Source organism: Mirounga leonina, unplaced genomic scaffold, assembly GCF_011800145.1.
Source record: "Mirounga leonina isolate KUSES-001 unplaced genomic scaffold, KU_Mleo_1.0 Mir_200, whole genome shotgun sequence".
Lineage (NCBI taxonomy): Eukaryota > Metazoa > Chordata > Mammalia > Carnivora > Phocidae > Mirounga > Mirounga leonina.
This window is the reverse complement of record NW_023270503.1, coordinates 6,889,129-6,904,207: the sequence shown is the minus strand read 5'-3', so window position 1 is coordinate 6,904,207 and position 15,079 is coordinate 6,889,129. Positions and strand designations below refer to the sequence as shown.

General features: G+C 45.3%; 1 protein-coding gene and 1 long non-coding RNA gene across 6 annotated transcripts in view; one reads left to right on the top strand and one right to left on the bottom strand.

The window, feature by feature from the left end:
* The first annotated feature begins 79 nt into the window (after positions 1 to 79).
* Positions 80 to 15,079, top strand: part of LOC118025325 — a 16,742-nt gene continuing 1,742 nt past the window's right edge. Inside the window, exons 1-6 of one of the 4 annotated variants that reach the window (XR_004683275.1) lie at positions 80 to 274; positions 904 to 986; positions 3,354 to 3,463; positions 8,834 to 8,903; positions 11,845 to 12,027; positions 13,778 to 14,082. This is a non-coding gene — a long non-coding RNA (uncharacterized LOC118025325). Of the gene's footprint in view, positions 275 to 903; positions 1,001 to 3,353; positions 3,464 to 8,833; positions 8,904 to 11,844; positions 12,028 to 13,777; positions 14,083 to 15,079 lie in introns of those variants that run through there. The other 3 variants (XR_004683274.1, XR_004683277.1, XR_004683276.1) reach the window with 3 other exon arrangements.
* Positions 12,286 to 15,079, bottom strand: part of RNF135 (ring finger protein 135) — a 16,682-nt gene continuing 13,888 nt past the window's right edge. For both annotated transcript variants that reach the window (XM_035027789.1, XM_035027788.1), the window contains 2 exons: positions 13,939 to 14,022; positions 12,286 to 13,342 (listed from right to left, as the gene is read on the bottom strand). In XM_035027789.1, the coding sequence (XP_034883680.1) occupies positions 12,813 to 13,342; positions 13,939 to 14,022 (614 nt within the window). In that variant the 3' untranslated portion in view covers positions 12,286 to 12,812. The remainder of the gene's footprint in view (positions 13,343 to 13,938; positions 14,023 to 15,079) is intronic.

The following is a 15,079-nucleotide window of genomic DNA, read 5'->3' as shown; positions in this document are numbered from 1 at the left end:
ACAGCTCCAGCTCCGCCTCCTCCGGCTCCGCGGGCGGCTGCGGCGGCGGCGGCGGCGGCGGCGGAGCCGACGGGGCGCCGCGAGGGACAAGCGCTTTCGGAACGCGAACGCTCTCCGGGCCTGAGCGGCGCCCCCCGCGTCCGGCTCGCCGCAGCGCAGGGCCAAGGCGCCTCGCCCACCCTCCTCCCGGCCCCGGGGGCCGCGGATACGCCGGGGGCTGGGAATTTGAGTGGCAGATCCGCCCACTGATTTTGCAGAATTGGGGCAGGAAAAGGTACTTGTCCAAGGTCACATAGCTAGAGCTTGGCAGTGACTCAGGACGGCAATATTCTCACCAGACTATAATCTCAAGGAGGGCAGCGACCTGCCTACCTGGTTTTCAGTAGCATCCATACCTCATTGGACATAGCCCTCAGAAAATGATTGATTGATGTAAAGGGTGACTGGCTCCTGGGATAGAGCCTTTTCATTACCCAAAGCCACCACCCTCGCAGCTTTTTGTCTGTGATGCTTACAAAATACAGTTCTAAATAATGATTCTTTTTTATCTTGTCCTTGTAAACAGATTCATTTCTTTGTAGCAAACTAAATGACTTTCCTCTGCTCTAAGCCAAACCTAGTTTCTAAACCAAACTAAGCCACTTTCTGTGGTTTCCTTTGAGCAAGGTCTTCCGATACTAATCTTTAGTTAGGCTTGCTGAACGTAATGCTGGACACATAGGTGACACTGGATAATAAACTATTACTGAGTTTTCTAATGTTGCCTTATTTCCTCCTGACCCTCTCTATCTGGAGGAATTTGTTGCTATCTGCATAATGTGCCTTTTTTTTCTGTCTTAAATATTACATAGTAAGTTTTTAGAGGAAATAACGTGTGCATAATACAATCCCCCTTTCTCCTAGGAGAAGCCATGGGGTGTTGGTGTAGCAGTTAAGAGCTGCTGAGATATTGCAGGGGATTGAATCCAGACCCATTACCTAATGAGGTATGTGATCCTGAGTAAGTGCTTTTACATCTCCAACCTGTCCATTCTGTAACGTGGCAATAATGATAACAATACTTACCTCTTCAGGTGGTTTTGAAGAATAAGTAAGATAATACATGTCAAACATCTGGTACAGTGCCAGGCTCCGTACTTGCTCTGTTGATCTCAGCTACCATTGTTATAGCGAAGTGCACTGAAAAGTTACAAGCCACAGGCTTTGAGGCAAATACATTGTTACATTTACAACAGTATTTTGCCTCTTAGTATAATGATGTCCCTAAGGAGCATAGGAGAGGAAGCCCTTCCAAAAAACACTGTGATATAAGGAGGGAGATAAGAGAGATACACTCCTTGGTCGCTGGGAGATAATGAAGTCCTATTCCAGGATGGATGCAAATGTGAAATTCAGGTGTCTTTTTTTTTTTTTTTAAGATCTTATTTATTTATTTGAGAGAGCATAAGCAGAGGGAGTTGCAGGCAGAGGGAGAAGGAGGCTCCCCGCTGAGCAAGGAGCCCGATGCAGGACTCGATCCCAGGACCCTGGGATCATGACTTGAGCCCCTGGCAGACACTTAACAGACTGAGCCACCCAGCTGTCCCAAAATTCAGGAGTCTTGATAACCCAATCTTTCAGGGAAAAGGATTCCTCTGAATTTTAGTATTACATGATGACTGAGTTGAAAAGACCCCTACCGAGCATCTATTCCACTCTCATTACTCTATAGGTGACAGCAAGACGCAGAGAGATACCGTGACTTGCCAAAGGCAGGGCAGCTGAGACTGAGCCAGGCTCTGCCATCCTTAGTGTGTGACTCTGGGCAAGTCATATCACCTGTTGCCTCAGTTTACTCTCTCCCAAATGAAGACTATCATCTCTTCCCAGCCTCTGACCTTATGGAATTTTTTGGAGGATCCCATTAAATAATATATGTGAAAAAACTTTTTCTTATAAAAGTAAGTTACACAAATATTAGACTACAAAGGACAAAGACCCTTTACAGAGAGGCAAATTCTTCAGGGCACTGCCCGCTCCAAACAACCCTCTGCAAAGAATCTTGATCCCAGGAGTGCTGCAATAGCATTACCAGCTGATGATGGTGTTAATTCTGAGGGACTTCTCCGGGAGCATGAGAAGAGACAAGGCCTTCATGGTGTTGTACATGTGTGCTGGCATGTACAGCTTTGGCATTCCTATTAATTGAAATGTTTGGAAGGCAGGGGACTAAGAAGAGTTTATTTGGCAGGGGAACATCACAGAGTTAATACTGGGAACTCCTTTGTCAATAAAACCTACTTAAAAACCCACAGTCGGGGCGCCTGGGTGGCTCAGTTGGTTGAGCGTCTGTCTTTGGCTTGAGTCATGATCTCAGGGTCCTGGAATCAAGCCCCCATCAGGCTCCCTGCTCCGTGGGAAGCCTGCTTCTCCCTCTCCCTCTGCCACTCCCCCGCCTTGGGTTCTCTCACTCTCTCTCTGTCAAATAAATAAATCTTAAAAAAAAAAAAAAAAAAATCCAGACTCAAGGGCTGCAGAAAAGAGACAACCAACCACCACTTTCAGTAGGCAACAACAAATGGTTTGTACAAACAGAGACCGACACTCATTAAAGTGAGGGAGAGGGTATCTGGGCCTCCTGGGCAATGTAAATTTCTTCTTACAGCCCCTCTCCATCTATCAATCAACTATACTTGTGGAGCTTTGGCCCCCTGCCCTCCCTTGATATGCCCTTCTCATAATATTAACAGGCATCCATCAGGGGTCACTGTGAAGTTCTCCTGGAGACAGTATAGTTCAGGGGTTAAGAGCAGGGACTCTGGAGTCTGCCCCCCTAGGTCTGAAACTCAGCTTTGCCAGTAACTAGTTGTGCATCATCAAGCAAATTGCTTAACTTCTCTGTAACTCATCTGCTAAATGATAATAACACCTCATGGAATTGTAATGAAGATTAAATGTGTTACTAGTAGGAAAACACTTAGAATAGTGCATAGTACATGGTCAGTGATTTACAAATGTTGAATAAAGTAAATTGTGAAGAAAGTGACTTCCGTACACCTCTCTGAGCCTAAGTATAGAGCCACATGATGACACACTGCAGCGAAACATAAGCCAGGGAATGGAGTTGTTGGCAGTGGGACTGCTGGGATATTACAGACTGATTACTGTATATTAAGTATGTTGGATAGAGCCAAGAAGACAGATTGGAATCTAGAAGGCACTGATGGAATTTTCCTCCAGAACACTGCTAGGAAGGAGCTCTACCATCACAAGACAAACTTCTTGTCTCCTCAACTGTACAGGGGACATAGGGAGGTCTGAACAAAATACTCTTGCCAGGAGATAACAGGATCCATCTTTTATGTCTGTCAAAGGAGGAGCTTGCCACCTAGCCTCTCTTTGCATCCCAGGACAGCGGAACACCCAGAGCCAGTGGGTAGAAGATGACTGACATTGGGTGGGAGAAGAGGCTGGTTTCTGATTGGTGAGTTAGCCACAGTCCTGGGCAGGAGACCAAGTCAGACTCGGGCTGGCATTGGTCCCACTCCTCAGATCCTTCTATCAAGTTAAACCCAAAGTAGCATTCATCATCCACCCATTCTTCACTTTTATCTCCCATTCTGCCCAGGAAGACTTCTTCCTTTTGCTGTCAAGCCTGTTCTGCTGGAGCAGAAAAGTCCAATGCCTTGATATAGAGTAAATACTTTATCTTGCCTTCTAATGCACTTGTTCTTGGTTCATTGTTCAAACATCCATGTCCTCTGTGTAGTCACATGGATGGGTCTCTAGAGGACACGGATTCTGTTTGCTTGATTAGGCTGGAAGGTACGTCACTCAGCACAATTACTTATTAAAAGGCATTTGAAAACTAACCATGTTGAAAGGCAATTTTTCCACATAGGACCCTCATCTGTTAACACAGCATAATTTACAGAGTTGTGGAATCACTAGGTTATACACTTGAAACTGATGTAACATTGTGTGTCAACTGTACTAAAAAAAAAAAATCCTCCACTCTACAGCATACAAATGCTTTATTTTACAGGTTCTCTTTAGCTTTTGAAAAAAGAATGGATATTTTAAATATTGAAGAACTGGATACTTTTTATAACACTCAACTAGATAGTAAAGGCTAATTTTTGTCTAAAAAAAAAAATCCTCACGTATTGATGAGGTTGCATCCAGTTTTCTTTTTAATTTTCTTAAGCTCCTTTCAAATACAGATTGTAAAACAAAAACCCTCAATTAAGAGATAATTTATATTGAGAAGCCTCTCAGACCCATCCTCCCCACACATGGTCTGAATTCCCTTAGGGAATGGGTAAGCGCATGGGCTCCGGAGCCTACATTTCATCTCCAACACTTTGCTAGCTGGGCAAACATTGGGCAAGTTACAGAACCTCTCTGAAAAACATAAACCTCATCTGCAAAATGGAGCTATCTCATAGGGCTTTTTTGATAATTAAATAAAGTCCAGATAAAGCATTTATCACATTGTTTAACACATAGTTCATGCTCACATATCACTGTTCACTGCATTTTTTAATTTGGAATTCATTTGCTGACATGCATAATTTTTCCAAGGGCAAATTGATTAGCCTGCCCACTCAAATTGTAAACTCCAAAAGGCAAAAATGCATTTAATATAACTTTTGATCACTGTAAAGACATTAAAATTTTTGCTGACTTATTATAAATATCAACCAGTGATTCTCAGAAATTTTTAGGCCACAGGCTATTTCTGCAAAACAAAAAAATCCATAAATAGTAAATTTATAATTTCTGTTTATTTCTGCAAAGAAATCACCACAATTAAATATATTCCAAGAAAATAATCAAAAGAAGAAAAAAATATATACATATACATATTCTATTTAGAGGAACATTACACAACAGTTAAAAATGGAAAAGCATACAATTATAGGGAATAAATTAAGTATGGCATAAAATTATTGGAACGTCTGCAGTCATTATGGCACCTGGCTGGCTCAGTCAGTAGAGCATATGACTCTTGACCTCAGGGTCATGAGTTCAAGCCGCACACTGGGTACAGAGATTACCTTAAGATTAAATAAATACGGGGCGCCTGGGTGGCTCAGTCAGTTAAGCGTCTGCCTTCGGCTCAGGTCATGATCCCAGGGTGCTGGGATCGGGTCTCCAGTCGGGCTTCCTGTTGAGCCTGCTTTTCCCTCTCCCTCTGCTGCTCCCCCTACTTGTGCTCACTCTCTCTCTGTCAAATAAATAAAATCTTTAAATAAATAAATAAGTACATTGGAGAACATTTGCAGTCATTAAAACTAATGACTATTATAGATATGGAGGGGCGCCTGGGTGGCTTAGTCCGTTAAGCGTCTGACTTCAGCTTGGGTCATGATCTCAGGGTCCTGGGATCAAGCCCCATGTCAGGCTCCCTGCTCAGCGGGGAGTCTGCTGGTCTCCCTCTCCCTCGGTCCCCTCCCCTTTGCCCTCCCCCACTGCTCCATCTCTTTCAAATAAATAAAATCTTTAAAAAAAAAGATATGGAAAAGTATTTACAAAACAAGTGAAAAAATAAAAATATAAAACCACATATATAATTACAGCTGTATAAAAATGAAGTATGATATATTCATTTATACAAAGTTTATCCTCTATACTTCTGTAGTTTTGAACTTTTACAAGCATGTACATGTGTTCGTCAGGTAATTAAAAATGAATAGATGTACATAAATATTAGATGAGAGTACAAAGAAAGGAAAAATGTATTAAAGATTATGAATTAATTTTTAGTACAACCATCTTTGGTAAAATGTCAAAGTTAATTTAATAATTATATCTTTTAAATAAAATTAATAGAAATATTTAGAAGAGGGGTGCCTGGGTGGCTCAGTCGGTTAAACGTCTGCCTTCAGCTCAGGTCATGATCCCAGGGGCCTAGGATCGAGTCCTGCATTGGGCTCCCTGCCCCCCCCACCCATTCTCTCTCTCTTGCTCTCTCTCAAATAAATAAATAAAATCTTTTAAAAAAATTAAAGAAATATTTAGAAGAATAGCAATGCTTTGACACACTAATGTAGGATATCATGTTTATTAAGTCATTTAACAAGTATTTAGTGTTTCTACCATGTGTGAGGCTCTGGGCTGTGCTCTGTGCTAGGAGCACAGTAATGAACAACACCGATATGTTATAGACAAAGCAGCTCGTATTTAGGCACCCATCCTATCACCAGAATCCTCCAAATCATCCTCTGTGTACCCAAACCTTTCAAAAACCTTCCACAAAAGGTGGCATCTCATAATCTAAATCTTTACCTCCCCTAGCCAAAATCAGCGGACCTGTGACTGTGTCGCATCCCTCTGGTAGTCTGCTCTTCCTACAGGCCTGTGTTAACAGATGACCCCCAGGCAACACCATGCCTTAACCCAGCAAAAATGCAAATATCCCAGAGGTTCCTAGGAAAAAATACCATGGTTTTAGCCCGAGGGGCCTTCCTGATGGCTCCTGGTTTTAGTGGGTCTGCTTTGATCTGATCTAAACATGTTGTGTACCATTTTCAACAGAGATCTCCCTCTGGACAAGGGGGAGGACACTACAGGCCAAGTAGACTGGATGCACAAAAGTACATGATGTGACACAAAGCAAGGTGGCTGGGGTGGAGGGTGTGTGGGGGAGGATGACAGGAAATGGGGCTAGAGGTAGGGAAGAGTAGAGGTAGGAAGTGGAACTTTCTGCTGGAGGCACTGGGGAGCCCTAGGGAGTTTTAAGTGGAGAAGCACATCTGATTTGTGTTCAGGGAAGCTCACGTTAGCAGAATGAGAACAGATGGGAAGGGGGTTCTAACTAGAGACAGAGGGGCTCGAATTAAAATAATCCAGCAGAGGGGCACCTGCGTGGCTCAGTCAGTTGGGCGTCTGCCTTAGGCTCGGGTCATAATCCTGGTGTCCTGGGATCAAGGCCCGAGTTGTGTTCCCTGCTTGGTGGGGAGCCTACTTCTTCCTCTCCTGCTCCCCCTGCTTTGCTCTCTCTCTTTAAAAAAGAAAATAATAATAATAATAATAAAATAAAATAATCAGGCAGAGAAGTGATTAGAGTCTGAACCAGAGTAGATGCAGAGGGAAGGGGAGGGGGCCGGGGCTGGGATGATTTGAGAAGGCAGAATCCAATGTCACAACCTGGTGACTAATTGTGCAGAAGGTGGTGAAGAAAAGATCCTGTGGTAACTCCAAGACGCTGTGTCCTGACCAAAGGCAGAAGGCTTTCTCCCCAGGGCATATTAATTTCGAAAAATAAAGGTGAAAAGACTTCACTGAGCAGGGAGGGAAGACAGTCTTCCATTGAGCACCAGCCCAATGTCTTAGAAGCATGTTACCCTAAGTCGTGGAACGAGGTAATTATAGATGGTGCAGGGACATTTGAAATGGTGACCCCTGTGGCCAGAATGTTTTTTCCCTTTTCTATTATGTTTCTATCCTAATTAAGTCAAGGTGAAAGCCCCAAGTAAATCTATAATACCTGATAATCTCCACTTGTGAGCGCATGCACGAGAGAGAGAGAGAGAGAGAGAGAGAGGGAGAGAGAAAGAGAGAATGCATGAAAGCCAGCTCCAGAGCAAGCCTCGGGTTCAGAGCCTTATAGGACAGAACCAAGCCACTCATATTGTTTTTGTTTTCTGTGAAACATATATTTAGGGTTACCCCTTTAAGACACAGGATTCCGATTCCCATCTACATAATTTTTTTTAAAAGTTTCCTTTTGAAATAAATGTACCCGATGGGGGCTAGTGAGTTGGTTTAGGAAAAAATATTAAGTAAAAAATGATGCAGGAGATACACAAGTGCGACAAGAATCGTGGCACATAAAAGACTGAAGCTTGGGAAACAGTGTCCTGAGAAAGCCTATGGCTGCTTAGGAAAGTAAACCCCAAATCAGAACAAATCTTTAATTATAATTAAAGAAGACTGCACTCCTCTGGAAAAACACAAAATCATGCAGTGACTAGGGTTTGGGGGTTTTTAAAAAAATTTTTATTTTATTTATTTATTTATTAAATATTTTATTTATTAGAGAGATAAGAGCAGAGGGAGAGGGAGAAAGAGGCTCTCTGCAGAGCAGAGAGCCCAACACAGGACTCGATCCCAGGACCCTGAGATGATGACCCGAGCCAAAGGCAGACACCCAACCGACTGAGCCACCCAGGCGCCCTGTAAAAAATATTTTAAGTAATCTCTACACCCAACATGGGGCTCGAACACACAAACCCAAAATCAAGAGTCGCATGCTCCACTGACAGAGCCAGGCAGGCGCCCCTTGCCGTGATTAGGGTTTTGAGCAATTACGAGTGAGGATGAATTTGGGTTTGAATAGTGTAGGTTTGGGGCTGAGGGCTTAGTTAGGAGTGGGGAATGATGGAGCTGAGCATATAGGAAGGAAAATTCTCCCTTCCTGTCAAAAGCCCCAAGTGCCCCTGGGGAAGGGATTTTTCCTTCAACCACAGCAAAAGGTACCTGAGGTACCTCCAAAGAGCAGCATTGTTGCATTTCGCCACTTGTTTCTGCAATCAGCTAGGAAATGAAGTCTTCAAATTAAACTTTTCCAGAAAAAAATGTATTTGAGGGAGGAAAAGTAAGGGACAGATAGATACAATTGTATGAGAGGTTGCTATGAGTCTAAGAAGGTGGTGGCTTCCTGGTTGGTAAGTGGTTCTTCTAGGAACCCAAAGCCCTGGACCCCAATAATGGAAACAACCATGCTTTCCAGTAGGTGCCTCCTCCCCAGCGGGTGAAGAGTGTGTGTGAGGCGGAGGGGAAGAGAGAGGGAGAGATAGACAGAGGTGGCTGTTGTCACTGACATTACTCCCTTCTCTCTGACCCCCAGAAAAAAAGCACTTCACGGAGACATGCCTCCAAGAAAACAAGGGTTTTTGAGAGAAACGTCTGCAGAGGAGGTGAGAAGCTGCCCCAGGAGTCCTCGGTGCTCTCCCCATGAGCTTTTGCCTCCCCATGGGACATCTTTCCAGTCTGATCCGTGTGTGGATGATTCCTTCCCCCACATAGTGTAGATCCAAGTGAGAGGTCCTTCACTCACTGGCATTCCAGCTTCGTTCTTTCTCCTCCTCCTCCTCCTCCTTTCTTCTTCTTTTTTTAAGATTATTTATTTATTTATTTGACAGAAAGAGACACCGAGAGAGGAAACACAAGCAGGGGGAGTGGGAGAGGGAGAAGCAGGCTTCCCGCTGAGCAGGGAGCCCGAGGCGGGGCTCCATCCCAGGACCCTGGGATCCTGACCTGTGCCGAAGGCAGATGCTTAACGACTGAACCACTCAGGCGCCCCTCAGCTATGTTATTTCTATTCTGGAGGATTTTTGTTTTGTTCTGTTTGAGGAAGGGTACCATTTTTCACAGTGTCCCAGAAAGCTGATTGCTGACCAAAAACTCGAGACAAAAGCAAAGAAGCAGAGGGCTAACCTTCATTCTCTACCTTTCTGATTCTTATGCTTCTGCTCTAGTTTGGGGAAATCATGTGACCAGGCAACAAACTCCGTGCTCAAAGAGGCCGCATTATCCAAACCACCAGATGGGATGGTATTTAACCAAAGCACCTCAAGACGCTAAAAACCCTGGCCTCTGAATTCTCAGTCTTGGTGCTTTTGAAGGGCAAACATCAAAGTGACTCTGGGTGAGAAGATAAAAGCGCCACGATGCAGGAAGTGAGAACCGAGAGCCCTTTAACGGTCAACTGGCACAAAGAGAGAGGTCTTGTCCTTATTCAGACAACCCAAGGCCACTCTACTAACCGAGGACTGCCACCACCACCAGGCAGAAAAAAAAGAGTACCTCGTGGCTCTAGGGCTAGCTGTGTCCCATCAGAGTGGAAGGCCAGGTCCCCGTTCAGCACAGGACCTTATCAGAGGGTATTAAGGTTAGAGACTCGAGAGGGGGGGAAAGTGGGCCTGGTCCCTGCCCTGCTAGCTGACCAGCCCTGGACAAACCACTAACCCCGTCTGGACCCCCGCTTCCTGGTGTGTTACATCATACGGTGGTCGCAAGGCTAGAGAGCAAATTAATAGAACATGTGGAAGAATTTGGCTTGGCCCTGTTCTCGAGGACATGTATGTAAATTAGATGTGAGTCTCAAGATGTTAGAGGCCAAGGTGCGGAGGCTGACATAATTCTGTCATTGCTATGGTTACAATTGTCCTGGCATTTTCCCAGTTCCCTTACCTATTACTTTAATTCTTTCAGCAACCCTTTGACGAAGGTAAGGAAGGGCAAATGAGGGGCGCCTTGGTGGCTCAGTTGCTTAAGCGTCTGCCTTCGGCTCGGGTCATGATCCTGGAGTCCCGGGATCGAGTCCCGGGATCGAGTCCCGCATCGGGCTCCCTGCTCGGCAGGGAGTCTGCTTCTCCCTCTGACCCTCCCCCCTCTCATGTGCGCTCTCTCTCTCTCTCTCTCAAATAAATAAATAAATAAATAAATAAATAAATAAATAAAATCTTTAAAAAAAAAAGGAAGGGCAAATAATAATTATTTCCATCTTACAAGGGAAAGGAGGGCAAAGAGTTTAAATGTACTGCCAAGGGTTGTCTGGCTGGTTTGTGCTGCAGCACTGTCTGCTCAACCCTGCCCCACAGCCCAGATGTGAATTTCCACATCCTCAAAACAGGTGCCAATCCAGCCTGAGGTCCTATGGATGAACTGCAAGCAGAGGAGAGGGAGAGGGAGATGTGTAGATTAGGAGACCTACAAGACACATTGACAGCTAATGGGTATGAGGGATCTTTCTGGGGGTGATGAAAATGTTCTAAAATTAGAATACAGTGAGGGTTTCACAACTCCATACTAAACATTGTTTTGTACACTTCAGTTTTTATGTTTTTAAAGATTGATTTATTTATCTCTACACCCACCGTGGGGCTTGAACTCATGACCCTGAGATCAAGAGTCGCACACTCTACTAACTGAGTCAGCCAGGTGCCCCAATCTGTACACTTATTTTATTTGTTTATTTATTTTTAAAGATTATTTTTTAAAAGATCATTTATTTATTTATTTGAGAGAGAGAGAGAGAGAGCACATAAGCAGGGGGAATGGCAGGCAGAGGCAGAGGGAGAAGCAGGCTCCCTGCTGGGCAGAGAGCCTGAAGTGGGGCTCGATCCCAGGACCCTGGGATCATGACCTGAGCTGAAATCAAGAGTTGGTCGCTCAACCAACTAAGCCACCCAGGTGTCCCCCGATCCGTACACCTTAAATAGGTGAATTTTATAGTATGTACATTATATCTCAACAAAGCAGTTAAGAAAAAGACATCCATTTTTTTTTTTACATGGGTAAGACTCTTGTGGCTAGGGGTGCATATTCGGGTGCTAAAACTCTAAAGAGATTCAAGGAAGTGATTACTGTAAAAGTCAGATTCCTTTCAGGTAGAATGCCTGCATTGGTGTTCAGTGGTAGAATTCTCCTTTCAGGTAGAAGCAGGGTCATGTGATTGAGACAAGACACGTGAAGGAACTTCTGGGAGGGGGGGATAGGAAGGTTTTATTTCTTGACCCAAAGGTAGTTAATAAGGGTGTTTATAATAATTCATTATTTATATTCCACATGTGTTTTATGAAGTTTTCTGTATCTGTTCTGTCATGTAATAAAATGGTTTTTAAAAACAGGGGAAATCGAGAACAAAATGACACCCAGTGTTGGCCAGACTGTAAGGGGCCCCCATGCCCCGCCACCTCCTGGTATTCCTGCTCTTCCCTAATCCCTTCCCATGCAGTAAGCGTGAGCAGGACCTGTGGTATGTTTCTAACCAATAGAAGAAGGCAAAGGCCACAGGATGTATGTGATTATGTTTGTGTGATTACATTATATAAGATCTAATGTCCATTTGGCTAGGAGACCGCCTCTTCTTCGTTGGCTTTGAGGAAGTAAGCAGCTACGTTCCAGAGGCCCATGGGGTAAGGAACTGAAGGTGGCCCGCAGACAATAGCCAGCAAGAAACTGAGGCCCTCCGTCTAACAACCCACGGGGAACTGAATGCCGCCAACCATGTGGGTTTGGAAGGAGAGCCTTGCCCAGGTGAGCTTCAGATGCCACCATGGCCCCAGGTCACCCCTTAACTGCAGCTGGTGAGGCTAGTCGTCGAACTGTGCCCTAACGCCTGGTGCACAGAAACTGAGCTAATAACTGAGCGCTGTTTGAAACCACTGCATTCATGGTAGTATTATTCCACAGCAATGGATAACCTGCCCCCGTGTTGTAGGGGGAGGGTCCCTAAAACCACTCCCAGGTTCAGTGATTCACTAAAAGGACCCACAGAACTCAACAAAGCGATTGTAGTCTTGGTTACAATTTATTACAGTGAAAGGATACAGATTAAAATCTGCAGGAGAAAAAGGCACATGGGACACAGGCCAAAGAGACACCAACTCTCCTTCCCCATGGAGTCACACAACAGTATTAATTCTCCTAGTGACAATGTGTGACAATGTACAAGGAGACTGCCAACCAGGGAAGCTCCCCCAAGCTTTGGTGCCCAGGCTTTTCCTGGGGGTCAACCACATGGGCAGGCCTTAGTCTCCAGTCCCTCTAGAGGTCAAGCTGATACCTCCTGGCCCAAGACCCTCCAGCGAACAAACACTCTTATCAGGCAGGATACCCCAAGGGCTTAGGGGTTGCCTCCCAGCAACTAGTCAAGGGCCCACGCTCTCTTGGGAATGTGCAGTCTGCCCATCCCAAGCCTGCAGTTAGCCCTTTATGGCGCACCCATTAACTCTGGAAGTGGGACTCTTGTCGAGGTGCCACCAGCTTGAAAGCAGAGGGAGAGGCCAGGAAACCACCAGGTTCTGACACCCAGGGAACCCTTACACCCTTACTGGTCTTATAGTCAGAGAGTTTCCAGGATTTAAGCCATAGAGCCAGAAGGCGGGGTGCAGAGGAGAGGAGGCTGAGACCGGGCACTCATACAGAAGCGTCTCCTGATCAGCCACTGAATAGAAGGCAAGGTTCCCCTCCTGCAGGTCCAGCCAGATGCCCACCACCTTAGGTCTCTCTGAGCCAAGGACAGTCTCCTTGACCATGTGCCATGCAGAGAGCTGGCTAGTCCCCTTCCACTCTACACAGTAGGAGTCCCTGGTCCTTCCCAGGATCTGGGTCCGCTTCATCCCCCAGGAAGCCACCCCAACTGCCCAGTGGCTGCAATGCTGAGTGTCTACTTCCCAGTACTGCTGTCCAGAAGAAAAGGCCTGGGAACATAAGGCCTGGCAGGTCACAAACCTCTCATGACTCCCAAGATGGGTCTGTGGACAGCGAGATACAGTCACGGCCCGGCCATCCTTGGACACCTCCAGGGTATAGGAGTGGCTGCGAAGGTCAAAGGTCGGACAGATGGCCCCTGAGGAAAAGAGCAAGGATATGACTGGCTTGCTCTAATAGCAAAAAGCAGCTTGGGGATTTGTTTTTGTTTTTAAAGATTTTATTTATTTATTTGAGAGAGAGAGAGCAAGAGCGAGAGCATTGGGGGGGGGGAGGGAGAAGGGAGGGGGAGGGGTAGAGAGAGAAAGGAAGCAGACTCCCTGCTGAGCAGGTAACCCAATGCTCAGGACCCTGGGATCATGACCCAAGCGGAAGGCAGACACTTAACTGACTGAGCCACCCATGTGCCCCGCACAAAGCAGCTTTGTACCTTTGGGTGTGATAAAGTTTTATTCATACTGGCATTAAAACAAGTACATCAACTTGCAGTTTTCTGTACACATCCCTAGTATTGTTCTAATCACAATACCCTTTTTCCATCTTAATTTTTACTTCCCCATTGGGCCTCTTTCAGGTAGCTGTCTCTGAATCCCATTCAGCATAGCCTGGAATTTGGGAGTCTTCAATCCCATTTGTCTTTGTAATCAGATCCTCTTGTGAGCCAAGGAGAGACCCAGCAGCAGAAAGGTGGACCCGGCCGGCCAAATCCAAGTGTTCAGCAGCCCACATACTTACACTGAGCAAACCGGGAGGCCCTCTTGGGGGCTGGGTGGCTCTGGTCAGGCAGCGGACATGAAGAGGAATAGGGAGCTTCTGGGACTTCCACCAAGAATTTCAGAAAATCGGGAAGGGGAAAAAGGGTCATCAAAAATAAATAAATAAACAAATAAAAGGCAAATACAAGGTATCCAAACATCGTGATCAGGACACACAGCTTGTCTGCTTCATCACATTTCCTCACACATTTTTTTAGTGTCAGACTTGGATCAGGCAGAACATCCACCTCAGGTATGTGCAGCCCCATGTTCTCACCGTGGACTTTTTTTTACTGCGCGTTTCTTCCCCCACCCCCCGTAAGCTCTAAGCTCCTTGCTGATAGAGACCTTGTTCATCTTTATGTTCTAAGCACCAAGCGTAGTGCCAGCTACATAGGAAGTAAGTGCTATGTGCATATCTATCAAATAAATTATAGGTCTAGGGGATCACAGCACCCCAACACCCAAAATATCCATGACACCCCCCCCATCAGTGCCTTAAACTGTTACTTGCATAAGTAAATTCTGAATGGGCACTTAAACTAATACAAGCAGTTAACAGAGGCAGGGCAATAGGAAAATTGAATGAGGGTGGGAAAGAGACCTTCACTGTAAGCTTTTATATTGTTTTGATTTCTGAATTTAAATTTTTTTTTTTTAATTTCTCACAAGCATTTTGCATTTTATTTTTTTAAGATTTTATTTATTTATTTGAGAGAGAGAGAGACAGAAATAGTGACAGAGAGCATGAGTGGGGAGGAAAGGGAGAAGCAGACTCCCTGCTTCTCAGGGAGCCTGACTCGGGGCTCGATCCCAGGACCCTGGGATCACGCCCTGAGCCAAAGGCAGACGCCAACTGCCTGAGCCACCCAGGCACCCCTGAATTTAAAATTTTAGGGGTGGGGGCGCCTGGGTGGCTCAGTCGTTAAGCGTCTGCCTTCGGCTCAGGTCATGATCCCAGGGTCCTGGGATCGAGCCCCGCATCGGGCTCCCTGCTCCACGGGAAGCCTGCTTCTCCCTCTCACACTCCCCCTGCTTGTGTTCCTTCTTTCGCTGTGTCTCTCTCTGTCAAATATAAATAAATAAATAAATAAATAAATAAATAAATAAATAAATAAATA